At 52.9% G+C, this 27,412-nt stretch overlaps 3 protein-coding genes across 21 annotated transcripts; 1 reads left to right on the top strand and 2 right to left on the bottom strand.

The window, feature by feature from the left end:
* The first annotated feature begins 174 nt into the window (after window positions 1–174).
* Window positions 175–26,412, top strand: LOC116653477 (uncharacterized). 17 transcript variants are annotated; one of them, XR_014935802.1, is made up of 5 exons: window positions 175–317; window positions 4,243–4,337; window positions 7,016–7,121; window positions 7,548–7,741; window positions 7,933–9,548. XR_014935802.1 is itself a non-coding variant. In XM_085519755.1 (4 exons), exons 1-4 carry the CDS (start codon window positions 21,184–21,186, stop codon window positions 25,575–25,577), a joined length of 270 nt encoding a protein of 89 aa, XP_085375881.1. In that variant the 5' UTR covers window positions 21,044–21,183; the 3' UTR covers window positions 25,578–26,412. The 17 variants fall into 17 exon arrangements, 2 of the variants coding, with proteins under 2 accessions (XP_085375881.1, XP_085375878.1); XR_014935801.1 differs by lacking the exons at window positions 7,016–7,121; window positions 7,548–7,741; window positions 7,933–9,548 and adding exons at window positions 13,194–13,280; window positions 13,969–18,579; XR_014935805.1 differs by lacking the exons at window positions 7,016–7,121; window positions 7,548–7,741; window positions 7,933–9,548 and adding exons at window positions 13,194–13,280; window positions 15,602–15,731.
* SH3BP1 (SH3 domain binding protein 1) lies at window positions 304–8,105 on the bottom strand. 2 transcript variants are annotated; one of them, XM_015862661.3, is made up of 18 exons: window positions 7,965–8,105; window positions 6,299–6,341; window positions 5,948–6,052; window positions 5,226–5,302; window positions 4,919–5,030; window positions 4,766–4,842; window positions 4,195–4,330; window positions 3,529–3,597; window positions 3,101–3,191; window positions 2,764–2,906; window positions 2,578–2,689; window positions 2,409–2,490; window positions 2,146–2,226; window positions 1,922–2,038; window positions 1,692–1,789; window positions 1,360–1,489; window positions 1,118–1,230; window positions 304–818 (listed from the first exon to the last, which is right to left on the bottom strand). In XM_015862661.3, the coding sequence occupies exons 1-18, from the start codon at window positions 8,024–8,026 to the stop codon at window positions 544–546; spliced, it is 1,923 nt and encodes a 640-aa protein (XP_015718147.2). In that variant the 5' UTR covers window positions 8,027–8,105; the 3' UTR covers window positions 304–543. The 2 variants fall into 2 exon arrangements, with proteins under 2 accessions (XP_015718147.2, XP_085375527.1); XM_085519401.1 differs by lacking the exons at window positions 304–818; window positions 1,118–1,230; window positions 1,360–1,489; window positions 1,692–1,789 and having other exon boundaries at window positions 2,144–2,226.
* On the bottom strand, window positions 9,499–19,458 carry GGA1 (golgi associated, gamma adaptin ear containing, ARF binding protein 1). 2 transcript variants are annotated; one of them, XM_015862649.3, is made up of 17 exons: window positions 19,355–19,458; window positions 19,188–19,272; window positions 18,994–19,069; window positions 18,225–18,323; window positions 16,834–16,957; window positions 16,221–16,321; window positions 15,184–15,264; window positions 14,709–14,846; window positions 14,507–14,588; window positions 13,979–14,086; window positions 13,535–13,690; window positions 12,691–12,755; window positions 12,370–12,545; window positions 11,975–12,258; window positions 11,562–11,731; window positions 11,263–11,373; window positions 9,499–11,115 (listed from the first exon to the last, which is right to left on the bottom strand). In XM_015862649.3, the coding sequence occupies exons 1-17, from the start codon at window positions 19,383–19,385 to the stop codon at window positions 11,005–11,007; spliced, it is 1,998 nt and encodes a 665-aa protein (XP_015718135.1). In that variant the 5' UTR covers window positions 19,386–19,458; the 3' UTR covers window positions 9,499–11,004. The 2 variants fall into 2 exon arrangements, with proteins under 2 accessions (XP_015718135.1, XP_015718126.1); XM_015862640.2 differs by lacking the exon at window positions 18,225–18,323.
* Window positions 26,413–27,412: the final 1,000 nt, after the last annotated feature.

Genomic DNA, 27,412 nt, shown 5'->3' with positions numbered 1-27,412 from the left:
GAGCCTCTGTGAGCACAGCGGCACTTCGACCACTTGCGCCACAGGGGATTCGAACCCAGGGCCCTGGTGTTGCAAGGCGCCATTCCTACCACTGCGCCACCGGGGCGCACAGAAGTGACAGCCTCGTGGCCCTATCGGCTGCCCAGAAACACGGCGAGGAGGCGGGACGGAACTAGGGCGCGCTGCCTGATTGGCCGAGGGCAGCCCGCGGCTCGCCGTTACAGGGAGGGTCGTGCTGCCATTCTGCCCCGGCCCGTTGAAATCACGTAGTGGCGATACGTACAGATATATATACACATGTCCACGTGTGTGTGCAGGTATATATATCTTCTTAACAAATCGAATCCTCTCACAGGATAAACCGGCCGTACCTGTTCCTGGGCTCGAGGTGATGCGCTCTGAGGCAACGGGAGCCAAAATGGCCGCCGCGCGCCCACCTGCAGCCTCTGTGGGCCCCGCTGTGGGCCCTGCTGGGGCCCTGCTGGCCGGCATGAGGGAACGAGGGGAGGCACAGTGGGAGCTGATGGCAGCCCCGCGCCTCGCTCAGTCGTTCTCCGCCGTTGTTGATCCAGCCAAAGAGCTCTGTCCCTCCGCCGGCCCTTCATCCGTGCTGCCGCTATTGGTGGCGGGAGGCCCCGGAGACGTGAGGGATTCACGGCTGTGGCGCGGTGCCGGCTGTGGGGGCAGTGGGGGAGGGATGGAAGGAGCGCCCAGACGTCGTGGCCGGGCCTTAGGGCTGGAGGTGCGCTCAGGGATCGGGCTCCGGGCTTGGGCTACGGGAGGCGGCCCTGTGGGTCGGGATGGAGCCGGGCGCTTGGCTGGAAAGAGAAAGGAGGTCACGGTGTGGATGGCTGTTAGGGTCAGACATGCCACTTTTTGGGGTCTTTTCCCACCCTCTTCAGTCCACAGTGAGACACAAGCTTTGAACAGTGTCTCTCCCATCCTAGAGTTCCACCTTAGCTGGGGATGGAGAGCAGAAATCTAGGGGACCTTGTCATCCCATGTGGTGGCCCTTGTACCCTGTCTTGCAGGACGTGGTGAGATAAGGATAAATTGGAGAAGGTGGAGGTGTCTGCCCTGTAGGCTTTTCCCAAGCATTGTGCTTCCATGTCCTAACCTTTGCGGGCGGTGTCATTGGCTGGTGTTGAAGCTGGCAGCACTGAGGCTTCAGGGGACGGCTTGGTCACCACTGGGGAAAGCGGCTGGGAGCTGACTTCGGAGTCATTTGTGCTGGAGGAGAAGGGGACAATTGGGGTGTTCAGATGATGGTTCAAGCCAGCACCACAGAGCATGGTGGTCCTGACCTTGCAGGCTGGGGTGGAATAGAGGTAAGGAGCATCCTGCTCCTGCCAGACTTACACCTCTTCATCCAGGGGAGATGGAGAGCAGGGTGGGGGGGATTTGGGAGGAAGCTCTTCTACCGGGGCAGCCTCATTGAGACTGACATCCGCAGGCAGTGTGAACATCCCTGAGACGTTGAAATCTATCTCTGCATGGAGAGAAAGGCCAAGAAGTGCTTACTGCGCTCCTGTTAGACATTGAGCATGCCCCAGGAGCAGACTCCACAGCAGGGATCTGCGGCTGCCTGGGATGCTCTTCATCCATTCTTCTGCTATTTGTGGTGCTTTTCCTACGTTCCCTTCACCCTCTGCTATGGTCCCCAAAGATGGAAGGACAGAGTGAAGGCCTACCTCCAGGGAAGAGTAAGTCTGCGTTCTGGATGAGGGCTTCTATGACTCCCACCACCTGAATGGAGGAGACTGAGGCCAAGTCTAGTTGCACAGGGTCTCTGAGAGGCAGAGGTGGGAGAGCCATCAGGGAAGGAGTTATGGGAATTAACCCGTTTTATGTTAATTCTAGAGGAGTAAAGCCCAAAAAGAGGGACTCTCTCCAGAAAACCTGCAATCCGGCCATTCCTCACCCTGTGCTTTGCTCTGGCCACAGCAGGTTGGGGCCCAGCACTATGGCGATGTTGCTGGGGGTCATTTTATTCACATGCTGGTGCTCTGCCAGCTTGGCTAAAAACTTGATCAGATACCTGCAGGGTAAAAGGAGGACAAGGAGACAGTGAGTGCACCCTCAGGAAGGGGATGGGTGCCTCTGGTGAATACTTGGGATCAAAGAAGCCCCATCCCACAGAAACACCTCAGATTGTTGTAGCTGTCCTGGGGCAGGCGGCTGCAGGTGTCTCTCAGGCTCTGTACGCGGTCATCAGTGTCCTTTAAGCTGCAGAAGAGAAAAAGAGAGCTCAGGCTGCTTTGTAGGATAAAGATGGACTTGGTGTATGAGGTAGAAGGGCTGATGATGCTCATGATAGGTGCTACTGTATCTTCTTCACTACTTCTCTCACCCCCAAAGTGAGAAGTCAAACAGCTGCTAGGCTTTTGGGCTTGTGAGCCCTGACCCACCTGGCCACTTTGATCCATTCATCATAGAGCTTGAAGGTCATCAGAGGCTCAGGCAGCTCCCGCAGATAGGATTTTAATGCACCTGGAGGGGGAGTGGGAAAGTGATGGAGGCTGGGGGGCAGTAGTGATTGACTGCCCGCATATCCCTGCCCCATGTCACTGCACCCACCGGCCACAGCATGGGGGTCCGAGTAAAACTCCTCCAGGGCATTAGAGCCACTGGCCAAGCTGCTCTTCAGCTTCCTCAGCACGGAGGCACCTGCTGCTAGCCGGAATAGTCCCTGGGGATGGAGCAAAGGGATGCAGGGTGCTGTGGAGTATTCTTAGGGAGTATAGGATGGTGAGGGCTGCCTACCTCCTCCTTCATGCCCGAGGCCAGCAGCATCATTACACAGGCCTCGATAGGCAGAGCGATCTCTCGGCCCAAGTCCTTGAGATGTGTCTGCAGGGGCACGCCGTAATACCCTACCACTGGGGTTTCTGTGGTGAAGGAGGGCTCTGGGGGAGACAAGGAGATGTTCTTAAGGATTGGGGTCCCGGTGGCATCCAACCATGGTGGCATCTCACTCCAAAGCTGTGGTTAGCTTGGTGGAGGCAGTGCCCACCACCCCATGGTAGGATAAGCTACCTTTCCCAGCCTTGCTGGCTGTTCTCACAGCCATCCCCATGCTGCCTTGTAAGTGATTGGGTACCTTTCTGGCTGTGGCTGTCCTTCAGCTCTGTCAGAGCCGAGTCCAGAGATTCCAGCGACTGCCGATGGTATTGGGCTTGGATTTCCAGCAGCTGCCAGATAGGGGACAAATAGCCAGTGCTCAGCTTGGCACTGTCTCCTCTCCAGAGATCCATCCCCAGGACACAGCACTCATAAGAAGAGAGCACCAAGGAAAGCAAAGATGCTGCAGGAAGAACTGCAAGGGAAATCCCTTGGAATACGTGGGACCATGTCTATAGTGGTAGATAGGAGATGAATTAGAGATGGGGATGAATTGAGACAACTGCTCTATTTAGAGGCAGCTTCTAGTGCATGTGGCACTCTGTTCTGGCCGGAGGGCTTGTTGCAAATGGAGACAAGGCGGGATATACCCCAGGAGACAATTCACATACTAAGAGGAGAACTTACTCTGATGAAGTAGCTGGCATAGCTGTCCTCTTTGGTGGAGAAGTGGTAGAGGTCTGCCATGTACTCATCCTGGGAAGGGAGACACCAAAAAGAGCATCCTTCCCCCTCCTGCCTGGCACCCGAGGGAGAGGGGATGCCTTCAAGAAGCCCCTCAGGGAAGGTGATGAGAGGGCAGACCAGGGCTGCGTGGGGACTCTTCCTCACCCTTGTTGCTTGTGTTCAGGTCACAGCTAAGACCTGCCCTACCGCCAGGCCCTAGAACTTCACAGGAGGATCTCCCAGCTATGGTAGACTGTGACAAACAAGGCTCTTAAGGAGAAACAGTGTGGACATGTAGAAAGATGATGGGAGTCAGTCCCCTGTCATCCAGCACAGACCTCAGCTCAGCTGGGTCTCACCCTGGGAGCACCCTATGATCTTCCTGCTCCAGCCCCTGGAGCCTCCTCTCTGCAACAGCTTATGTTTCAAATCCTTTACTTTTGTTCTTCCCCAGGCCTAAGGCATCTCTCTGTTTCCACACTGCAAGGGAGCTGGTTGCTTGCGCAGGGTAGGCTGCGCTGGCTGGCTTGCTCTTGGTGTGGGTGTCACCTTGGGTGGAGTTGCTGGAGAAGAGCAGATCTCCAGCCCTGGAGCTGCCCCAAGGAGGAGAGCCAGTGTTGTGCTCACCTTGCACTGCTCTACCTTCCTCTTCACCTCCTCCTCCTCTTCCTTCAGGATCTCCAGTTTGTTGGCAGCAGAAGATGCCCCCGGGCCAGCTCCAGCTCCTGCGCTGTTACTGGAACTCTTGACAGCTTGGTTCAGCCTTTGAGGTGAGAGAGAAGAAGCGACACCCACAGCCTTATTAATGGGGACATAAGGGTAAATATTAGGAAAAAATAGTGAAATTAGGAAAAAATTATTCTTAGAGTGGTGATGCATTGGAAAAGGCTGCCCAGGGAGCCAGTGGAGTCACTTTCCTTGGAGGTGTTCAAGAACCGTAAGGATGTGGACATTGTTAGTGGGAGTGATGGGGATGAATCGATGGTTGGACTAAAAGATCCTAGTGATCTTTTCCAACCTTAATGGTCCTATGATTTTGTGATTCTATCAGTGTGGAGAAGGGGCTTGGGGACAAGTTACTGCTGCTTTGGCTTCACTCCTGTCCCTGGGAGATTTGCTCCCTGTACTGGCAGAGGGCAGTTGTCTGCTCCTCTCCTCCAACCCAGTTGGTCTCCCATGGCCACACTGTGCTCCATACCGGCTCTTGATGGCATTCCAGTCAGAAATCAGCTTCTGGAGGGTCTTCTTGCGCTTTAGGATGATGGGAAGCTCCTCCTGGAAGAGAGGGGCCAGGGTGAGTGGCAGAGGTTTGGGGATGGAACACTGGAGCTGGGGGGTTGACCATGGCGACCTCGCTGAGCTTGTTGAGTGGCTGCAGGATGTCACGCTCTATAGCAATCTCAAACTCAGCCAGGATCTTGGCCAGCGAACTCTGGATGCAGCAACCCATCTCCAGGGCTCTCCTGAAAGGGAGAGAGAGGTGAAACAAACACTGGCTGGAGCCAGCCTCCAATCCAGCATCCCTTACCATACCTATACCCATGTGGGCACCCAGAGCCAGCCCCCATTCCCCTTCTGTGCTTGCTTGGGAGTGGAAGCCCCAGAGCCCAGGTAGCAGCTCAGCTAGGTTTTTGCTATCTTTTCCCTCTGGCACTTACCCAAGGCTGGACTCTGTATCCAGTTCCTTGAAGCTCTCAGCCATCGTTGCAGACAGAGCCATCAAGGGTAGCTTCTTCTGCATAGAGCCATAGGAAAAGAGATGATGAGCTGATGTGTGGCAGCTCGCTCACCCTGAGGCATACTGCTGTGAGCAAGGGACAGATGGTATCCTAAACCTGCACTGGTTCCCCACATCTCCCTCTGGTTGAGCTCCCTCTTGGCCTTGGGGCTAGGGGAAGAGCCCTCTCTATGTCCTTCTGGCCAAAGCCAGGACATGGTTGGCTAAACAGCTGGTTAGATATTCTCTAGCTTTCTCTGAAACAGTGGAGGACTGTGGGACTGATGGAGAACTCTACTAAGCCCTGCCATGGCTTCAAGTGTATGGTGGAATTTAATGTCAGGAATAATTAAGCCAAGCTGGGAGAAAGGTTCAGCAGTATCATGGGGGGGGGGGAGGGGGGGATGTTGGCGCTTGGGAAGGCATAGGGCTTGCTTTCCAGACAGGAGCTGGTGAGCACCAGCTGGGAAGGAGGTGGCAGATTCAAACCAAGGAAGAGGAAGCGGTGGTGTGCCCATGCCCAGCTGCACCATGCTGCTCCTCACCACAGGAGTTCAGGAAAGGGCATGGGCGTAAGGGTTTTGTAAAGGTGCTATCTAGGACTCTAGAAGCACTTTGGCCCCAGGTTTGTGGTGGCTGAGGAGGTGTCCAGGGGACACTCACCACTCGCTTGTCCATTTCAGCCCCGCAGTGACCTTGCAGACAAGCCTGGAGCCGCTTGGACACGGTGTGAGCTGCTCTCTTGGCTGGCTCGATCCTCTGCTCGATCTGGGGGTGGAAAGGTGGCACCGGTGAGCCCTTCTTTGTGGCAGGGGGGCATGTCAGAGCAGTGCTCGCTGACACAGCCATGCTGGATCTGCCAGTGCTGTGCCGAAGCTGCTGCGTTGGCCCTGGAACCACCCTCCAGCAGGCAGGAATGTTCCAGCCCCATGACAAGGAGGTGCCTGTGGGGAAGATCGCAGGTAGGGATGGGGCATGTCCTCACGTGTGGGTGCAAGCTGGCACTCGCCTCACCTGCAGCAAATCTTCTGTCAGGAACTCAGTTGCTTCTTGGGCTCTGCAGAGGGAGAAGAACAAGCCATGAGAAGAAATGGGGGGACTTCCTCCTGCATCTCGCCCTTCTTTCTTTGAGGTCCCGATAGGAGGTGTTGGCTATGGCTCAGACCATCCTCCCCAAAGCTACAGGCAGAGCGAGCCCAGGAAGAGAGCACCAGGAACAAGAGAAGCAGCTCCCACCAGACTGGACTTCCAGCTCAGAGCACTTGGCTCAAAATATGCCAGTGAGACAGGGCCACTGCTCTGGTGAGAAGTCTGGGGGTAAAACTTTGTCCTGACTGGCTCTTCCAAAGGCAAATCCAAGGCAGCTCCTCCTGGAGCCCTGTGGCCATCTGTCTTTACTGGGCACATTGCTGGACTGGAGCAGCAGTAACACTGTGGAAAGGCTGGAGGTGTAGACCAACACCAGCCCCCTGCAGGGCATAATTGAAGGCAGCTTTCTGGTTGGTTTTGCAAGCAAGTATGCAGAGTGAATCTTGCAAAGGAAGCTTATGGTTTGCAGCAAATCCTGATCAAAACCCAATTCAAACCCTGACACTCAAGGCCACCAAACCTCCATGACTCTTCCCATAGGGGAAACTTTGCTTAGTGGACCTGTGTTTTTGTTGCTCCCTGGAAACCTCTTCTGCTGCTGCTTTATCCCCCTGCCCAGCCACTTCACGCTTCTGTTTTCAGCTCCTGCAAGAACTGACATGGGACGAGCTGCAGGAAATGGGGGTGGTTGGCTTGAAAGCAGCCAATGTCACGTGAGATCACAGCCCCGTGGAGGAGAGGTTCTGCGGTGGGTGAATTGCTCTTTTTGGAGCTGCATGAGCTATGTAGGACCTTCTGCACACACAGCCTCAAGTGAAATGGATGCACATTCAGCATGGAGATGGAAAAGCTCTCTTCCGGGTTAGAGAGGTGGGAGAAGAGATTTGGTTTGCATTGGGAAAGGCAAGAAGAGCAACAGGTGACCAGATTGCAGCTCTGCCATGGTGGCTGAAGGCCCTTGTTGGACCTGGAACTGGTCCCTGTCAGCCTGCTAGGGCTTGGCAGTCTGTGTGCCTCTGTGCAGAGGTGGTTGCAGGAAACAGGGAGCAAAGGGGGGAGAGCCCAGCCCTGGGTTTTGCAAAGAGAGCTCTGGAAAGCCAAAAAGAAAAGTAAGGAAGTGATGGAAGTGAGACTGAGCTGTAGGAATACATTTGAAGCTGGCAGATCTCCACAGGTGTTCCCACAGGGTGTCCACACTGCTGGCCAGATGTAGGGCACCAGGCACCCATCTGAATGGAGGGAACAAGTCCCAGCTCCTCTTGGACACCACACATCCTAGGGCATGTGGTTGGGGAGACCCTGCCCATTGCCCTCGTGTCCTGCAGAAGCCAACCTCCATGGGCAGCCAGGTTGTGGAGCCCATCCCTGGTGAGTAGCACCAAGTCACCATCCCACTGCACTGCAGCAGCAGGGAGCTGGTACCCACAGCCCCTCAGCTTATGCTGAAGATGCTTTAAGCCCATTTCTCACACTTTCCCTCTTCCCTGGCAACTCGGGTGCCTAATCCTGCCTGGTGCCCCCCCCACCTCCCTCAGGCTCTATATCCTGCTCCCTCCCAGCTCACCGATCCTGGAAGTAGAGAAGTCCTTACCGGCTGGTGGCGTTGGGATGGGACAGCTGCTGCCGCATCCGATTGAACTGCCTCTTCATCATCTTGAGAGAAGCAGCTCAGCACCCCTCGGTGACACTTGGCATGGGACGCCCACAGCCCTTCTGCTCTGCAGAGCTGCCGTTCCGGAGCACCTCTCCCTCCTTGCTCCTTCCTTCTTCCCTGGTTCCCTCTTTTTCTTCTTGCCGGTCTGTCCCCTCCCCTGTCCCTCCCCGAAGATGCCCTGCCTGCTTTTTCTTCCCCTCCCTTGGGCTCTGTCTCACGGTCCCTCTCTTTTTCTTAGCTTCCTTCCTGGCTGCAGATCAGGTAAGAGCGGTTGAGGGCTTTGCTCTGCTCTGTGTTCCTGTCACCACCCCACAAAGTATAAATAACTTAAGCCCAGCCTTAAAGGGGAAATATTATTGCATCAAACACATAACAAGGCAGGACAGGCGCATGCTGCTGCTGAGCCCAAGTGGGAGGCCCACGCTCTGTTTCACCCGCCTTGCCATGTTTACCACCAGCTGTGGTGTGGGAGGGCACTTCAGGGTGATGCACACCCCACGCTATCAGGTCATCCCAGCACCCCTCTGCAGATGGCGAAGCCATCCCTTCCCCCTTACCCTGCTGCCCTTGCAAGGTTGCATGGTGACCACAAGCTTCACGTTCCCATCCTTAGCGTCACTTGCTCTGCAGAGCTGCACTCAGCTCAAGCCACGCAGTGCAACTTTTCTTCCCCAACCCCCTTCCCTTCCCCCCCAGATTTTGCTCCCACTCTGCACGATGCAAAGCTTGCCTTATCTGGCTACCTGCAGCTTTTCCTCCTCCTGTACTGAGAGCAGAGGCCAAGCTATGTGGAACCTGAGCAGGGATGGGAAGCAATTGCTCCAGCTGTGCCCCAAAGCCTGGGGCTGCTGGGCTCTGCTCTTCCTTACAGGAGGGTGCAGTAGAAGCGATGCTGGACCATCTGCTTCCAAGGGACGTGGCTTAGCGGGCAGTATTGGCAGGCGGTTGGTTGGACTAGGTGATCTGAGGTCTTTTCACACTTTAATGACTCTTAATGGGGAGACCAAGCAAGGGAATGCTGCCTGAGCATCATCTTGCTCTAAACCCTTCAACCAAGTGGCCACCCACGCCTGCCTCCCAGCAACCAACCCCCAGCTCTGCACCAAAACCGCCCTAATAGAGCTGCTTCCGATCAGCAGCCTCAGGGAGGAGGAAGTTTTGCTGCAAAGCCACCAGCCTGCAACCAGCCCTGGGGCCTGCGAGCAGCTCATCAGCTGGGGAGCACCGGGTGCTCCTGCCCAATGCTTTCCCCAGAGAGAAGTAAGCAGAGAGCAGCTCATAGTGTTGACAGGGCCTGCTCTCAAACAGGAATTGAGAGTGGCTGGGGGGGACTTCCACCATTCACTCTCCCTGCTCATGAACCAGTGAGGCCCAAGAGGAGCTGGGGCAGGACAGGAGCTGGCAACGGCCCCACGCGAGGCCAACAGCTCCTCGGTGCAGGCAGGGGAAAATGCATTGAGAAGGCACAGCATCAGGAAAGAACTCTTTTTATTTTCCATAAATACAGCAGATTTGTCGCGCCGGGCGTTTTTTAATTGTTTTCTTCCATGTGCAGAATTTGCACTGAAAATATATACAAGTCTGTTCAAGAACCAGATCTGCAAAGAAAAAACAAACAAACAAAAAACCCCCATACAAAACCCTGAAAAGAGACCAGAAAGGGAAGTAAGACACAGCAGAACCTCAGCATAAAGACCTTGCTTCCCCCTCTTCTCCACCACGTGGCTGCACCCAGTTCCCACCTTCACTGCCCCTAAGCAGAGAATAGAAATTGCCTTCTACCTCCAACAAGCTAATGCAGAGCTCAGTTTGCCCCTAAGACCCAGCTAAAACCAGCTTAGAGATGGGAAGCAGCTCCTATGGTCACAAGTCCCATCGGGACACGGATTGCCTAGAAACACGCCACCCCCTGGTCTCCTCCATGCCTGCAGATCCGCACTCTAGTGTCACAGTGATAAGGGGGCTGGAGCGAGCCCCCTCTGGGCAATGGGGCACAAGGCACAGCTGTACCCCCCTCCCCACAGTACAGAGCCTGGTGGTGCCCCCTGGTGATGCTCAGAGCCCGACTCCCACCCTCTCCCCACGCGAGCCTCAAGGAGAAAGGATTCAGCCCCACTGAAAGCCCCTTTTGAATTGTGTCAGCCCTGCGAGGGGCAAGGACAAGCAGGTGATGTTCCAGCCACAGTCCCAAATGCTTGCTGCAGTAGCTAAAGCATTGGGGGAAGATGTGTGCTTCCTCCCAGCAGGAGTTCAGTGCCCAGAAGCCGAGGAACCAGAGCTGAAGCAGATGGGGAGGCACAGAGCGAGCCCTTCCCAGCTTTCAGCTCTCACCAGCAGCTCTACCTGCTACTGGAAAGAGGGAGCTAAGGGAAGATCCCCCCCGGGCCTCCAGGAGCAAGGATCGCTGCCTGCTCTCTGGTGCTGGGAAGACACCAAAGTCCTTGTTCAGTTCTAGGGTTATCCCTTCAGACAGGAAACTACCACTAGGGCCCAGCTCCAAGGCTGGGGGCAAGGGAGGATACCCCACAGCTCAGCATTCACTAACATGAGAGAACAATGCAGAGCATGAAGCAGCTGAAGGGCTGGGGAAGAGGGGCCAGATAATGGATCTTCCTTTGCTAGGCCTTGCCTAAGGCTGAGGCTGTTAAGAGTTTCCCATCCTTGCTTCCCACTGCACCCAGAGGGGGAAAATGGGGTCAGAAGAGATGTTGAACAAACTAAAGAGGGAGGGGTGCCTTTGGAAGAGCAGGGAAGGCAACTGTTCAGCCACAAGAAGCTTGACTGCACTCCTACTCTTGTGGGATGAACATCTCCTGGTGTCTGCTCTCATCCTGGAGGCACGCTCCCTCTGGCACTCGCCCGGCTGATTGGAGAATTGAGTATGAGCAGCAGCCCCCCACCCGCCCTCCCCCTCTCCTCAGGGCTGCTTCAGCCCCACAAGGCCAGCTTCCAAGTGTAGCGCCTACGCCCTGCGGCCCTAGAGGTTGCCCCATGACTCTGGTGGGGGGAACTGGTCCACATCCCCCATTTCGTTGTAAGTTTGCTCTCCCATGGTGAAAGTCAGCTTGTATCGTAGCCTCACTTTCTCCTGGAGGTAGGGGAGGAAAGATAAAGCAGTCAGAGGGGAAGGAAAATGTGAAGGACAAGTCATTCAGGTCTCTAGGAAGCTGCACTGAGCACAGGGAATAGGAGGGGAGTGGGGCTTTGCCTAGGCACCAAGGGATGGTGCTGTTACCTTCTGTGGGTTAGCAAGCAGCAGGACTTGTGTGATGGCACTGGGATGGACAATGGGGTTGAACGCCGGCAGCTCCGTGCCTGAGGGTGGCTGTAGTTTCACCTTCATCACCTAGGGAGAAAGAAAAGCATCTCACATTGCTGAGGGACATTAGAGCTAGAGGCCCTGTCAGATATACAGAGCTTCCTCTTTCTTATAAAAAAGAAATATTTTATTGGGTTCTGCTCCACAGAGCTCTCCTGCAAAGGGAGAATCTCATGGGAACTGTCTGTGGACCCAAGCCCCAGCAGTTGCCTTACCTTGGGGACAGCAGACTGAAAAACAATGTTACGGATGGGCTGCGGGGCCGTGCTAAGCATAGAAATCACCACCACCAGCACGTCGGGCCTCTCGGGAAGGGCATCCTTAGCAAAGTGGAAGAGGATGCGAAAGCCATGCTGATCATACACTGTCACAGGAAGGATGCTGCCTGTGTGAAAGGCAGGGACAGGCTGTAGTCAGCCAAGGAGGAACTGGCAATCCTTCCCATCAGCCACGCTCCACACAAGCAACAGAGATACAACCTCCCTGTAATCCAACAGGCAACCTTTCTCACATTCTTCAATTTATGCACTCTCTTCATACCCTGGTTCAGTATTTCCCCCCCTAGTTTGTGTGGTGAGCTTCCAAACAGGCAATTTCCCCTCCTTCCCAGGCTTTCATCCCAGCTTACTGGGTTTAATTGACTCCAGAGGCACAGTGATGTTGGCCAGTGAGATCTCTGGGGGCAGCGTGGAGGCAGGAGGCTGTGGTGGGACTGAAGTACTTCCTGGTGGCGTGGTGGCTACTTTTGGTAGTGTAGCAGGAGCAGGCAGCTCTGAGTTCAGGGGCAGCGTGGGGTTAGGGGAAACACCCTGGAGCACAGGCAGAACACTGGAGTTTTGAGCTGTGGTGCCAGAACTGCTCCGGTTCTGAAGATCCCTCAGAGTGAGCCGGGGAGGTGGCTGCTGCTTCTCCCTATAGATTTAGACAGAGCAACAAGTGAAACAGCACTGAAATGTTTGTGTCCAGCACCCTAGACATGAAAAGGGTGGAGAAGACATGCAAGATTGCCCCAATCCTACTCACCATCGCACTTGCTGGGACTCTGGAGGCAGAGACTGTTGCAGCAGAGTCTTGCCCAGAAGGTCCAAGTCATCCAGGCCACTTGTGAAAGTAGGTTTGGGGGAGGATGTGCCTGCATCTGCTTTGACTGGCACTGCTGCCACAACAGGGGTGATGCTGAGCTCAGTGCTATCTGATGACTGCAGAAAGAGTGCACAGAAGTCCCCCCCATCCAGCAGGGTTCTTTATCGACATCAACAATCAGACCAGAGATACTTCCTTACCTACTCCTTTTGTTCCTTCCACCACCCACCCCACCAGCTTCTCCAGCTCCCAGCATGTTACCTGGAAGCTGTTCCAGCCACTGCTGTCAACAGCCTGGGCAGGATGCGGTGCTGGATCATTCAGGCCTGGCAGGAATAAAAGCAAAAATGAAGCCTATCCGCTATGTGGGCAAAGACACTTAAAGGGGCCTGAATCTGTAACAGATTCCTCTGGTCAGGGAGGACACAAGCAGTAGGGCAGAGTCAACAACATGGTCTCCCATCTCAGGCCTCCATCTCTGCATAGGAAGGAGCAGGGAGGGTGATATTTTCTCTGCCCAGAGATCCTCACTCTGAGTCTAGTTCCCACTGCAACAGATCCCACTTTCACATGCAATCTGGGGGATCATACCGTCTACTTCATGCTGTTGTACCCAAAGCACCTATCCTAGGAGAAAGCACTTTATTGGGAAAAATAGAACGCTAGAGCTATCTAGGAGTGGTACTTCACAAGACTTGCAACATGCATTTGAACAGCTCTAGAAGTCTCTGTGTGCATACTGGTAACGTGTTTACACTTTGCAGTTGATGTCGCATGAAGAGCTGGAGGTGCTCTACCCTTGTGATGCCATCTGCTGATGGACACTGCATCAGTCTTGATTCACCTGACAGGTCAGTTTATCCACAGTAAATCAGAAGGTACATCCCCTCTAGGTTCTCTGGGTGTCAGAAAAACACTATGGGATTGAAGTTCAGAGTCTTTCCTGCCTTTTCCCTTGCTCTAAGTGATGGTGACATCTTGGTTTTTCATGAGTCACCTCTCCCAGAGCTCTCCCTCATTCATGCTCCTGCCACAAGAACCACCATCCATTCAGACTTCCCACAGCGAAGGATGTAATGGGAAGCTTTTGCTCTGGTCTTCTCACCTAAAGACATAAGTTCATCATCCAGTAAGGAAACAGAGCCAGCTTGGTCAGGCACAGGGACTGCTGAGCCACCTGAATGGGTAGGCAAGGCTGGGTAGGAAGGCCCGGTTGCTGGGAGCTCCAGTCCCGACAGATCCAGAAGTGCAGAGGTGCTGCCTGTGAACAAAGTGAGAAGGACTGGGATACGGTTTCTGTCTCAGAGTGCCGAGATGCAGTTCCCATCCTTCTTCACACTTGGCAGAAGGAAATCCTCATCTGTTCTCTCTCCCAGTTCCCTCCTTTCATGCAACAAGTCATCTCCACAAGCCATTCCCTCATCTCATCAGCCCATCTCTGACATCCTGCAGGTGTCCCCTTTCCGCTTCTCTCAATCTTATTTAACACCAGAGGAAATCAGCAGTAGGGTCTCTGTGCTTCATCTCCCTATTCCCCAGGTCTCCTCACCTCGAAGAGGACCGGCTGCCATCTCCCCGTTGACCTCTTCTCCCGACACGAGTTGCTTGTAGAGATTGATCACCTGTGTCAGGTTGTCATTGGCTTGCAGGATCTCCGCTGAAATGGAAGAGGTAGTGGTTTAAAGAGGTTTGAAACAGTAAATAACCCAAGACAGTGACTTTTATACCCATCTCAGTCTATTTCTTCAAAGTAAGGCTCAAGGAGCTGATGATATCCCACCACAGGCAGCACTTTTGCCTCTGCTGCTGCAAACCCCATCAAAATACACTGACAGCTCCAGCAGGATAAGCACAAATTTACTTTCTACAACAAAGCAAATGAACGCTGCTGACTGGGGTCATCTGCCTCCACCTAGCGCCAAGCCATGGAATTGCCAGCCTACAGCAAGCTGCCACCACAAAAAGTGGCAGGCTCCTAATGGATGCTGTACTATAGGCAGCCCAAGCATTGACTCCCTAAGAGAAGATGGAGTGAGAAGCAGACAGAACAAGAAAGGTCAGGGTCAGGTCTGCTTACCCAAAGCTTCATCGTTGTCTTCTGTGTCACTGGCAAGCCGGAAAAGCATGGGTCTCATGCGCTCACAGCGCTGATACAGCTCCTGGGGGAGAGAAGGGGCACTGAGATGAGCAGCAGGATGTTCAGATAGGGTACAAAATAGGCAGGAGGAACAACAGTCTCTGGTAAGCCCAGGGAGGACAGTGGGATAGCCTCTCCTCACCTTCATCAGGTCCTCATTGCTCTCCGTTGTCTCCCCCTTGCTGTAGTTTGTCACCATCTCTGTCAGCAGCTTCACATTGTTGTTCACCTCCTCAATGGCATTCACCCTCTTGGAGATCTTTTCCATACGCTTCTGGTCCTGGAGGGGAAACGCATGGGGAAGGAAGGCTGGGCCAACCAACACACCAACTCCCTGCCTTTAGTTACAGCAACTCTGCCCCCCAGAACAGATTCCCCATCAGTGGGAAAACCCCAGGTTATTTCTGCACTAGCACTTGCCAGACAGGGCTGAAACCACCACAGATCTTGTGCTGCAGTAGCTCCACCCACAGCCATTTCTCCAAGTAGCCCAACGGTGGCACAAGTCATACAAGGACTCTTTGGCGCTGCTGCTGAACAAGTGATCCACGGCCCCTTTGGTATCGAGCACTGTCATCCAGGCCATGGCTCCCTGCCCCCTTTTTCCTCAGCCATACCTCCTGAACCATCTCCTTAATGAGCTTGTTGGCAGCCCGAAGGTCCTCAGGATGAGAACTTTTCAGGAGACGAGCCAGTATCTGCAAGAGAAGAGGAATCTCTGAGCCCAAGCAGAGGGATGGCAGCAGGTATTGCTCCTGCAGTATGAGAGCTAGTGGCGATGCCCTGTGCAAGAGACCAGGGAGAGAAGTACAACTTGTCTTCCTTTCCCCATTGTGGCTCTGGTTGTGTAAGAGAGGCCTTTCTGTGAAAGTCTCCTGCATTCAAAGCCTGCCCCTCCCTGCCTGTTACTCACAACAGAGATCCTGGAGCACAGCAATATGAATACTGCCACAAACAAAGCTTGTTTTACACAGGGAGATGTCATGGGATTGTGTTGGGCTCCTATTCTGATCTCCTCACGTGCTCATTTTGCAGCTGTAACTGGCAAAGAAGTAGACCAACCATTTTCTTTCCTCCATAGTCAATGAACAGTCCTTCAGGACATCTACGATTCCCCATTTGTTATCTACGAAAACAAAATATGTACCCTGCAGCAAAATGACATCACTGATAGATGACACAGAGAAGCCTAATACTTGCTTAAACATATCAGAGGTTTATCTGAACGATGACACGACTGATAGAAAGGCAATATAGGATGAATCCAGGAAGATACAAGCAGCTGGGCAGAAAGCAGACTGCAGTGCTGTGAGTGGAGAAGAGTTAACAACAGCATTGAAGGCTGGGATTTACTTAAACCTTATGGCCAGATAACTCTGGAGACTGGAGAGAGCAAAACAAACCTCTCAGAATCTGCTGGGCTAACATTAGCATGTTACCCATTGCACCAGCCCTCAGCTAAGAGTTCCAAAGGTCAAAGAGACCCACATGCTCTACCTCAGGCTGTTTCTTCTGTCATGATTTTGCAGTAGGCCCTCAACATTCCTTTGATGCATTTCCTGAAACAAAAGTCTTAACTCTTACTCTGAAGCACAGGAGACCTCAAAACAGAGAAGATATTGCCCTCTGCTCTTTGCTTGCATAGACCTCTTACCTTTGATTTCTCCTCATCATCAAAAATGATGTTTTTGGGCCGAGGAGGAGGTGGTGGAAAAGGAGCATCATCAGGCAGTTTTGGGTCAGATTTCACAATACCTGCAGTAGAGACCAACAGAAATATCAAGAGGCCTCACCCACAGCGGGGGACACACTACCACCTAGGTCAATTCTGCCCTTAACAGCTCATCAAGACTAGCTGCAATGGAGGAGATCAAGATCTGCTTCTGCCATCCACCATCTTAAACTGTGTTGTTATGCAAATACTACCCCCTTCAGCACTGTCCTGTCTTTGAAAAATCCAGCACTCGGTACTACCAAAGCACTTCTATCCCTTCAGCACCAATCCATTCCAGTTCACCACCTCCCATGGGGAACAAGCAGTATTCTCCCCCAACCATTAAGCACATCAGACCCCCAGAAACTCCTTCTACCCATCAAGGAGCCCCAAGGCATCAATTTCTTTGCCAGCCCTTTCTGTGGAGTCTGGCAGATCTATGGATATGCTTGGTCTGGGCAGCAGGTATGCAGAGCCTGTTCTAGATTCTGCCTGGATGAATAAGGAAAAAAACCTTCCACCCATCTTCTCCTTTCGGACCTCTGCCTCTCACCTTGTTTCTTCAACATCTGGTAGGCCTCCAAGATCTTCACCTCGTGAGGCAGCCCCAGTGTCCAGCTGTACATCAGCTCCAGGATCTTTGACTTCACTTTTTCTGGTGTCCGGCTGCCAAGATACTACAGAAACAGAGAAGAGGCGACTTGAAGCTGATCTGAGCTGCTGCAAGTCCAGCCTGTTCCCCTCCTCTCCTCCCCCAGAAGTGAGACAGTTTCCAACGGCACAAGGAGGAGGAAAGAGGAAGCAAGCAGGAAAGCTCACGAGGCCCTTGCAACATGTCCTGTGCCATGCTTGGTTTCCACTACAGGAGATGGGAGAAATGCTGGGCCAGCAGACTCTTAGCAACACCCAGGGACTGGTGGGAAATGCTCAGGAGAGTCCTTATTGCCTTGTGAAAGAAATCATGCTGCTATCAGAAGCTGCTGGGAAAGACAACCCTTCAGACAGCAGGGCTGGAAGGTGAAGTGAAGGGCTGTAGGTGACAGTCCCTAGGGCAAGGCCCAGCACACCGTCAGCTGTACTCAGCATCGCAAAGTGCCTGACACTCTTTGTAGCAAGCTGGTAAGCCACAAACACCTCACTGCTGGATGCAGCTTTCCTACTACTGTGCTGTCACCCTTCATTCTTATGTCATGGGTCTGCTGTGCACTGGTAGTAAAAACAGCAAATGTGCTGCCAGTGGCTTTAGGCAGATGACATCCTCTAGATCACCCCAGAAAGATGACTGCAGAATGATGCTGTTACAGTCCCTGGATATTCAGATACTCGTCAACACAGATCACAAGCTGTGACTGACAGCCTCCAGTTTTCCTTAGTTATATTTAGTCTGTTTTCCCTTAACTCCATCCTTGCTGGCATCATGAGCTGACTGCTCTGGCTGAATAGAACAGTGTGCCCAGTGTGAGTTGCTACAGGAACAGCAGCATCAGCAAAGGAGCAGGTAAGGACCTGGTCCTTCAGATGGACTTGCCAGAGCAATGCCAACCAGGCCTGGGCTTGCCCTCAGTGTCTCAAACAGTCTGGGATACCCTGGAGAGATAAGAGTCACAGTGTCAAAGATGAGGGAGGTTCCCGAGCACAAAAAAGGCCCAGAAGAAATGCAATGAAGGTGACTCCACACACGCAGATGGGCTCAGAAGTCTCACAAGCACTGGTTGCATCAGGACTAGCTGGCCCTCAGCTTCCTGCAACAAAGATCAGCCTAGAGCAGTGGGTGAAAGCTCAGCTTCCCACTGGAAAACTCAATAGAAACACGGATTAAATCTTTCTAAGCACTGTCCCATTTTCCTCACATTCCAAAAGATCTCTGGCCCCTCTGCTCCATCACTTCTTTCCAAAGCCCTCTTTCCACCATCATCACCTCCAGGAGGATCCCCTGGGACCCACCTTTGGAGACACCACCTTGATGAGCTCGTTAAGGAAGCGGAACTTGCCCACCTCATCGTGGAAGCGCTTGCCACAGCTCTTCATGCAGGACTCCAACACCTGGGAGAGGATGAGCCCATGAGCTACGTCAACATCTGGCTTCTCACCATGCACAGAACCTGAGGCTTTGTGAGTCTATTGGGAACTCCAAGCACCTCCAGGGATGGGGCACCCATAGCTTCCTTGGACAACCTGTCCTGTTGCCTCACCACCCTCCGAATGAAGATTTTCCACGTAACATCAATCTAAATCTCTTGTTTTTTAGTTTAAAACCATTTATCACCGTTCTATCGCTATTAAATCATGTAAAAAGTCAGTCCCTCTCCTGCTTATGAGCTCCCTTCAAGTATTGGAAGGCCACAGTGAAATCTCCCCGGAGAATTCTCTTCTCCAGGCTGAAGAAACTCAGCTCCCTCAGCGTGTCTTAATAGGAGAAGTGCTCCAGCCCTCTGATCACCATGGAAAGGGACACCTTTAACTCAGCAGGGCCACCCTGAGGCAGAGAGCTCACAAACCCCACGGCTGACAGATCCACAACGCGATAAGAGGAATGGGAAACTTCCCAATGACTCCCATGCTCCTCCCTAAGGACAAGGCCTCCCCCACCCGTCACCCTCCATCGGCTGCTGCCGCTGCCACTTCTCTCCCACCACACGCGTCAGGGCTTCCCCAGAGCATCGCAAGCTCTTAGTGGGACACCCCCACTGCCCTCCATCACGCCCTGCCTTACCGTGAGGGCTTGGACGGCCTCCCATTCCTGCGGGGACTGGATCTTGTGGGCAAGGAGCCGGGTGGCGAGCGGAGGGCTGGGGGGAGAGGAAAGCTGGATGGTGACTGAGGAACGGCCCCACTGCTGCTGTGTGGGGCAGGACGGCACGTCACCACCGACAAAGCACCGGGCCGCGATGTGCGAGGCCCACTCACCCCTCCAGCTCCTTGTTGAGCTGCTCGCAGAACGCATTGATGCCATCCCAGTCCAGCTCCTTGTTCAGCGGGTTGGTGGCCTTGTCTGCGGGCGGCACAAGGGCAGGATGAGTGAGGCGGGCCCCCTCGACCCCCGTTCTCCCCCTCCTGCCCCCGCCAGCACTCACTGATGCGCGCCTCCAGCGTCTCGGCCTCCATGGCGGGGCCGCCACCGGCCCATCGAGAGAGCCCAGAAACCTCTAGAGCGCCGCCGGCTCCACCATAGAGCACCGGAAGTCGGAAGTACAGAGTGCCGCTCCGCGCGCCCCCTGCCGTGACATCGCCCGAGTTACCATAGAGTTCACCGCACGGGGAGGACAGAGAGACGCGGGCTGGAGGCCTCCAGAGGAGGGTACAGAGCAGCCAATGAATAGAGCCGGAAGTCGACCGTCGCGTGGAGCCCAACCGGAAGTAGCCCTTCCATTGTCAACTGAAGCTTCTTCCGGCGGAGCCTCAAACGACTTCCGCCTCGTGACGGAGCTGCGTGTCCTTTCAAAGGACGCGAGCGGGCCGGCTCCGGCGCATGCGCACTGCGTCTCTGCGCGTCCTGCGCGGAGCGGGGCCCAGGCTTCAAAATGGCGGCGGGGCTCGGCGTTTGGAAGGCGTTATAATGATATCGGGCCTGGTTGTGCCTCTTAGGAGCGGTTGTTTTTAATTAGTTATTAACCTTCTGTCTTATTCCTACTCGGTGGAACTTAAATCCACCGGGAATAGAGTCCTCACAGAAGAGCTGTCCTGCTGTCACTCCGATGGCTTCTCCATATGGGCAGCCATTGTGTTCAGGGGAAGCCTTTAGGCCATTTCGAACTACCTCCTATTCTTTGTTTAACTCTCAGTGCCTTACCTCACAAAGGTCTATTTTTACAGGGCCTTTCTTAGCAAACTGCCACATCTTTCACTGTGTTCAGGCACGTTTTACATGAGTTATTTCGGTCCTATGAGTCACTCCTGCCTATTAATGCTACCTCTAAAGTTTCTGAGAACCCTAAAGTGATTTGCAGGAGTCCGGGATCTCAGTACTGCTATTGTAGGTCACGTGTGATCAGTGCAGAAGGTGCCTGTCCCCGCTCCCTGACCCAGAAAGCAAATGGAGCAGTGGTTTTGTTTCAGTTTTTTGCTCAACTTTCAGTCTTTAAATGTTTATTTTCCTTGCTTTGGCATCAGCCGATGTTAAGCGAGCGTAAAGCGAATGGCAGGCTGCGCCTCTCTTCGGCTGGCTGCAAACAATGGCAAATGAACTCATCCATTACACTGATGTTAGCTGCGGCGTTGCAAGCCTTTCTTTTATTGCTTAGGAACTTGGCAGGCTCCTTCCTCTTCGATTGCATCTGCTTTCTGTGCAACTTAGATGAGATGTCAGGGAGAAGTTTCTTACCGAGAGGGCGGTGAGGCGCTGGCACAGCTGCCCACAGAAGATGGGTGCCTTATCCCTGGAGGTTCAAGGCCAGGTTGGATGGGTCCCTGGGCAGCCTGAGCTGGTGGGTGGCAGCCCTGCCCATGGCACGGGGTTGGAACTGGGTAATCTTGAAGGTCTTTTCCAACCCAAGTCATTCTATGGTTCTATGAAAAAGCTTTTCGCAATTCAGCTCCCCATAACCGAGCTTGATGCCTCCTGAGAAAAACCTTCCTCAACTCATTTATACTGACAGCTGGAATCCCAAACAAGATTTAAAGCTTAATGGAGCGAGACGCTCCGTATTGTAATTAACGCTGATCCAGAAGGAAAATACTGGAACTATAATTAGCCTGTAGCCAGTTGCAGAGGAAAGTGATTACGCACAAGCTGGAGGCCCGGCTAGTTTGCGTGCCAGGGAAACAGCAATTTGGGCTGGGAGCTGCTTTGTCCCACAGAGGGCAGCAGCAGGCAGGAGACTGGCTGCATCTGCTGCTCAGCCGTGGCTTGAAGCCACGTTTGTGGTGAATCACGGCACAAACAACGCTGGGGAGGGTTGCAGGAATGTCTGGGTGTGCTTTGCAAGGGTTTTTCCAGGCAGGTAGGTCTCCCCATCTGTCTGGCTGCATCCAGACGGTACCGCTCCGTCACCTTCACTCTGCTCACACATTTGTTTGGTTTCTCTCCAGCGCATCTCAGTGAACTGTGCAATGTTTGCAGATGTGCTCGTGTGCAGGAGATAGAGGTATGATGTGCTTCCTGTTGGCTCTCGCCAGTGGTGTTCCCTTTCCCCTGCCACATTCCTCTTTCTGTGGCAAGGCTTTCTGCCAGAGACCTTTCACTTTCCTGACCATATTGTGGTCTTTTGTTCCCTTTTCTGATATCCCTGCTCCAGCTGACTGCAGTGGGCAGTTCCTGTGTTTTTGGCTGCTTGCCTTTGAATCAAGGCAGGCAGCTCGTCTCCTGACATCGCCTCAAACCGTGATGCTCTGGATATGCAGCCCTGCTACACCTGACCTTTGCTCATCTTCCTTTTGCAATACTTCCAAGCACCTTTCCCAGTGGAGTGTTGCAATTATAGAGCCAAAATAAAGAGCTTCATACTTCTCCAGGGGGAGAGCAGGTTTGTGCTCCTTTCATCTAATAGGAAGTTTCTTCTTCCCTTGCATATGCAGCACTTTCTTGTGGCGTGCAGTCATCACCGGGATCATTCCCTTTCATTTCTTTCAGCGTTTCCCTTCTTGCTGCAGGAAGGCCTGTCTCCAGTGATCAAAGACAACTGCAGGAGGAGAATGAGGAAGTAGAATGCTGGGGAACAGAATAGAAAACTTGGTTGGAAGATCTCTGCTTGGAGTGAGACTCAAGGAAATGCATACCCATATTTGCTGCCTGTGTTGTTAGCGTCGGGGTAGCAGAAGGTAAACTCCTGCTGCTGTTAGGAGTAGGGATAGAAGCTGAACTCCTGGCTGTGGCCCGGGGGCTGATGTATTATGCATCTGGGTAAGCCAAAATCAACACAGGGAGAGGAAGATCTGCCAAGTCAGAGTGAGAAGAGCCTGGAAGGCTGTAAGGACCACCAGGGGGAGCATTGATGAAGTCATTCTCTGTGCAGCTTCTAACTGGAAAAGATGCTCTACTGATAAGGTGCACTTGGGATTGAAGTGTTGAGAGAGGCACTCAAAGAGGTGAGCAGTTTCACCTGTTCTCACTCCAGCCCCGACTTGCTGTCTTATCTGGAGTGGTTTGAAGAGATGTAGTTACAAAACACAAGTGTTGGAAAGAAATGCATCCAGAGCCTGGATTTTGCAGAGGGACAGTTTGGCTTTAAAGAACAGCAGGAGGGAGAAGGAGAAAAATCCTATTGCTAAGGCATTTTTCACAGGCAGCCAAGCATGGTTTGAGCAGAGACCAGCAACATGATAAGAGGAATCCAGGAGTGGATTGGGGAGCCCAGATGCAGCAAATCCCTGAGCCCGTCTGACAAACACATCCCTGCATTGCGGTGACGACGAAGTGTGTGACTTAGCAAAGCGTTTACTGGGGATGTGTAGTTCTGCAGCAGCCTTGTGCAGTCTCTTCTCCCAGTGCAGCACAGGGAGGAGGCATTCCCACTGCAGGGAGCCCCGGTGCTGTGTGCTCGTGCTCTTGGCTTGTGCTTGGAAGCTGGGTGAGCTGAACAGACACTTTTTGGCCTGGGATTGAAAATCCCACGTTGGCAACAGTCCTGGTTTGGCTGCAGCTGCCTCATGTTCCCCTGGAAACTTTAGTGCTGGCTCAAATCTGGACTGCGAAATGGCAGGAGCGGTGGCTCTGTCTCCAGCCTGGCCATTCATCCTTCTCTGCTTGCTGTGGATCCAGTGCCAGGGCACAGCAGGCATGAGGCTAGGAATAAAAAGGGAACTGAAACCCAGGTGGAGGGATAGAGTTGTGTGTGTATTTCTCAAGGGTCATCCCAGCCTTTTGTGAGCTCTGGCTTGGTGTGGAAGATTTCGTTCCTGGGGACAATTTGGGGACAGTGTGGGCTGGGTGCTGTTCCCAATAGACTCACAGTGTCACCGGGTGTTTAACTCTGTGGTTGAGAGCTGTGCCCTGCTCCTCACTCTCAGTGCCGGGAGCAAAACAGCTCAGTCCTGTAAGCCTGGATCTCACTTTTGAAGTGCAGTCCCCTGCAGCAGCTGCTGGAGGCAGCCAGAGCCTTTGTTTATGTGCTAATCCTTCTCCCATTTCCACTTTTCCTCTCTGAAGAGGGAAAATGTCACAAAACAGGTTGAAGATGAGTGGGTAGGGTGTGAGCGTGTGCTAGGCTGAAACTGGGAAAGGTTCTGTCTGCTGGGCAGGGCTGAGCATGCAGCGTGACTCAGTGTCCCAAGCCCCATGCTGTGGGTTGCTGTCCATGTTTGACCTCCTGGCTTGTGGGGTGGGAGAAGCAGTGATCATAGAACGATGGAATACTCTGAGCTGGAAAGGACCCATAGGGATCGTTAAGTCTAATTCCAGGTTCAACACAGGACCAGTCAAAAATCAGACCTTATGTCTCAGACATAGCCCTGTCCAGGTGCTTCTTTAGCTCTGGCAAGCTCAAGGCCACGGCCACTGTCCTGGGGAGCCTGTTCCAACGCTGTGGTAAAGAACTTTTCCCTGATATCCAGTCTGAAAGCCCTGAAAACAGGAGGGAATCTAGTAAGCAACTGGTTCACAGCAGCCCAGCAGCCTGCATTTGGGCCATCCATTGACTTTGGACTCATCTTTGGGCTTGGAGACCTAGCGATCCTTCCAGCGATCCTCTCCCATCCATTTGCTGGTGGGCAGTGGTCTCTCTCCAGCTCTCCCTGAGCTGGTTCCTTGGGGAGCCGCGTCTCCATTAGAGCCATTGAGGAAAGATTCACACCCCTTTCCTAATGAGACAGAGTGAGTAATAGAGATGTTCCTCAGGGACAGTGTTGTAAGCGGTGCTGCATGCATGGTCAGGACCAGAAAGCAGGTCTCCACTAGCTTCTCCCTGCTATTGTGCAGCAGACACTGATGCATGTCCCATCTTGACAGCAGAGATAAGCTATCTGTGTGGTGGTGGGAGCTTATGTCGCAGCTGCAGCCACCATTCCTCGCATTGTTCTTATCAAATCTCTTGGCTTGCCAAGTCCGTTTGTTGCACGCTGAGTGGCAGTGTGTTTGGTTCTCCATGCGATAAGATTTGTCTGGTGTGAGTTGTGTCCCAAGCATTTTGCTTGTAGTTCTCTTCCCTGCTCTTGGGAGCAAGTGATCTCTGTCCAGGAGCTGGACTACAGTTAGGGCAGTGTCTGCTTCAAGGCTGCAGAGCGGTGCAGAGCAGCACAGAGATGTGCAACCAGTACCTGGCTTGGCTCTGCTGGCAGTGGTGGGGAAAATAACAGCAGCAGAAGGAGCCGTGGGCTGGAAGGGAGGGAGACAGAGAGCAAACAGTGCAGCACAACCACTGAGAGCACAAAATAAACATCCTCTGTGGCCAGGCAAGGGCTTTTATAAACTACTGACCATCTCGGCGGCTGCGTGAGAAGGGTCAGAAATGGGAATAAAGGCTCATGGGAGCATCAGGAGAAGGGACAGCATACCATATGGGACCGATCAGCTGAACAGCATGTCCTCAAGTGCATGACATGCCCAGTATAGCCCTTAAAAAGGAGATTTGATGTTCCAGCTGCTGCTGATCGCCTTGCGGTACTGTGAAAGCTCTCCCTGACCCTGCAGGTCAGCTGCTGGCTTTGAGAGCTTTCTTTGAGACCTTTGGGAGCTCTGAGCAAGGCTGTGGCTGTAGTTCTCCCAGTGCCTGCATGAGTGAAGCGTCTGCACTGTTCCCTGGAGTTCCTGCAATGCTTTCAAGTGTATCTCGATTCTTCTCCACGTGGCCTGCTCTGGATGTCCATCTGTTTGTGCGTTACTGGTGCCCTTTGCTCTGGTAGCAGGGAGGACAGGAGCAGGGCAGCGTCAGTTCTGTGGGCCTGAGCTTTTCTTAGGTCTCCTTTAGATGCTTGCAGTTCTCTCTTTAGAAGCCCATTTCCCGCACTGAGTCACTCATTTTGGGATTTTGCTTCCCTTTTTTTAGAGCTTTCTTTGCCATTTCCATCTGGTTTGGTTTTTACTGTTTCATTTTGCAGGCCCATCAAAGGGAATGCGTTCAAGCTAATTTCAGAGCAGCAGTAGCAGATAGTTTCGACTTGACAGCTCCTTCTTCTGCAGACCTCAGCCACAGCCTTGGATCCAAAGCCCTTCCAGACCCTCTCAGAGCTGGTGGGGTAAGGTGGCTTGCTGCTGGCACGTATAAGAGTGAGGAGAGAGACCTTTTTCTTTCCTTCTTTCCAGCCCATGAGCTGTTAATTCTTGTGGCTTTTCATAACTTGCTATTGCTCCCTTAGCATTTCTTTCTCTCTCTTTTTTTTTTCCAGTGGATGAGCCACCCTTGGCATTGCTCCCCGTGCGTGTGACTCAGACAGATTCTGCTTGTCTGAAGGATTCCTGCAAATCCTCAGAGTTGTCCAACCCGCCTCGGCACAGTTCTGGAACCCATGAGAAAGGCAATGGGAGTGAGCTGCACAGCACCAGCAGCCTTGTTCTATGGCACTGGGCATGAAGGCTCTGCCTGCCCTCCCACTGCACGCCCTGGCTGTGGTGTGGGGCTGGATCCCAGCATGGCTGCTTTGAGCTTGATGGAAGGAGGTCTCCATGGACGTTTTGTGTATGGCGCAATTCTGCTTTTCTCTTCTGCTTGTTCAAGTTCCAGCCAGCTGGCTTCATGCTGTCTCTGCTGTGAGAAACGATCCCCTTGAATTCAGGGAAGTTGGGCTTGGGGCATCTTGGAAGTCCCCTTGTTTCCATTGTTGGAAGGACACCATTCATTTTGAATGCCTCTGGTTTTTGGATTTAATTGGAACCAGTGGCTAATTTTTTACAGAGGCACTCTATGCCTTAGTAACTTTACTTATAGCAGATGGTGCAATGAGAGATCGGCATCTCCAACACCTGAGCTGCATTAGCCAGGTGAGCCCAGCTTCCTTTCAGCTTCTAGGACAAGCTTGCAGAGCTGATTTTTAACCTTACAAAATCAGTCCATGGGAGTGAGAATCCAAACAAGAAGAGCTGCTTCAGGGTGTAAGCTTGTGTGTCCATGCCTCTGTTTTCCTATGTGCAAGATGAGGAGCCTGGGGATCATAATCTTTTGGCATAAGGAGCAGAAGAGACTTTACTGGTTTAGCTAATATCGCATCCAGCAAAGCAGGGAGATCCTAAGAAATATGAGAGTGAATAAAGCCATGAGCCTTATATGCGTCTTCTCGTTTGCCATTATGGAGGCAAGTTTTTAACACAAATGCATTTTTATCTCCAGGCGTGTTTTTGAAAGCCTTTCCCACAACCAACATTCCTGACATGCCCCATGAGGGAAAGAATTAGAGAAATGAAGGCTGGAAATGGAACTGGGTGGCAAGTAATCAGTCCCCTGACCTCTTTTCCATACATTCTGCCAGTTCTTCTGTCCCTCGGGCAAGCTGAGGACCCATAGCACATGACTCATCTGGTTGCTTGGGTTAGTGTCTGGTGTTTTGAGCCAGCTTCCATGCATACCTCTTCCCTCCTCTTCCCTTCCACGACTAATACCCCACAAAAATGCTGCCACACACTTCATTGCTTCCTAAGGGGGATGTTCCCTTGAAAGGCAGAAGGCCGTAACTTGGCCCTGGGGATGGAAACCATCCATCAGAGCACATTTGAACTCCCCATGGAGATGAGAGATGTCGGTCAGTGTGGCACCTTTCTGACACAACAGGGAAAGAGATGGAGGGTGAGGCTACAGCCCTTCCCTCTGCTCTTAATCTGCTCCACTGTTTTGGTGCTGGTCCCCCTTTTCCCTCCTATATTAGAATTGTCTCTTAGCTACGTCCCTCCTCCTCTGCATTTCCCAGAACGTTAGGAAGAAAAATTGCACTGTACAGCTGAAAGGTGATGCTGATAGAGCTCTACCAAATGTTGGTGTTCTCTAATCCCACATTTCCAGGTTCAGAGTGTGGATGCTACTTTCATACTGCCCAGAGGGGAGATGATGCACACCCAGGGAGCTGGTACTTGCAGAGTGGCAGGGCTTTACACCTTGTCTTCTAGTCCTTTGTTCTTTCCCATTGTAGTGGATCTAAATGTGTAGGATTTGAGTCCTTCCGTAGAGGACCCATCCAGTTAGGAAGCAGGTTAGTGCTCACAGGCACTACTTGTGCTCATCATGTGCTTTGGCTTCTGCATCTCCTGGGCAATCCTGTACACACCCACCAGA

The sequence above is a fragment of the Coturnix japonica genome, chromosome 1, assembly GCF_054131305.1.
Source record: "Coturnix japonica strain WE chromosome 1, WE-NBRP24, whole genome shotgun sequence".
Classification (NCBI taxonomy): domain Eukaryota; kingdom Metazoa; phylum Chordata; class Aves; order Galliformes; family Phasianidae; genus Coturnix; species Coturnix japonica.
Note: the sequence above shows the minus strand (reverse complement) of the source record. Positions and strands in the feature narration are given on the sequence as shown.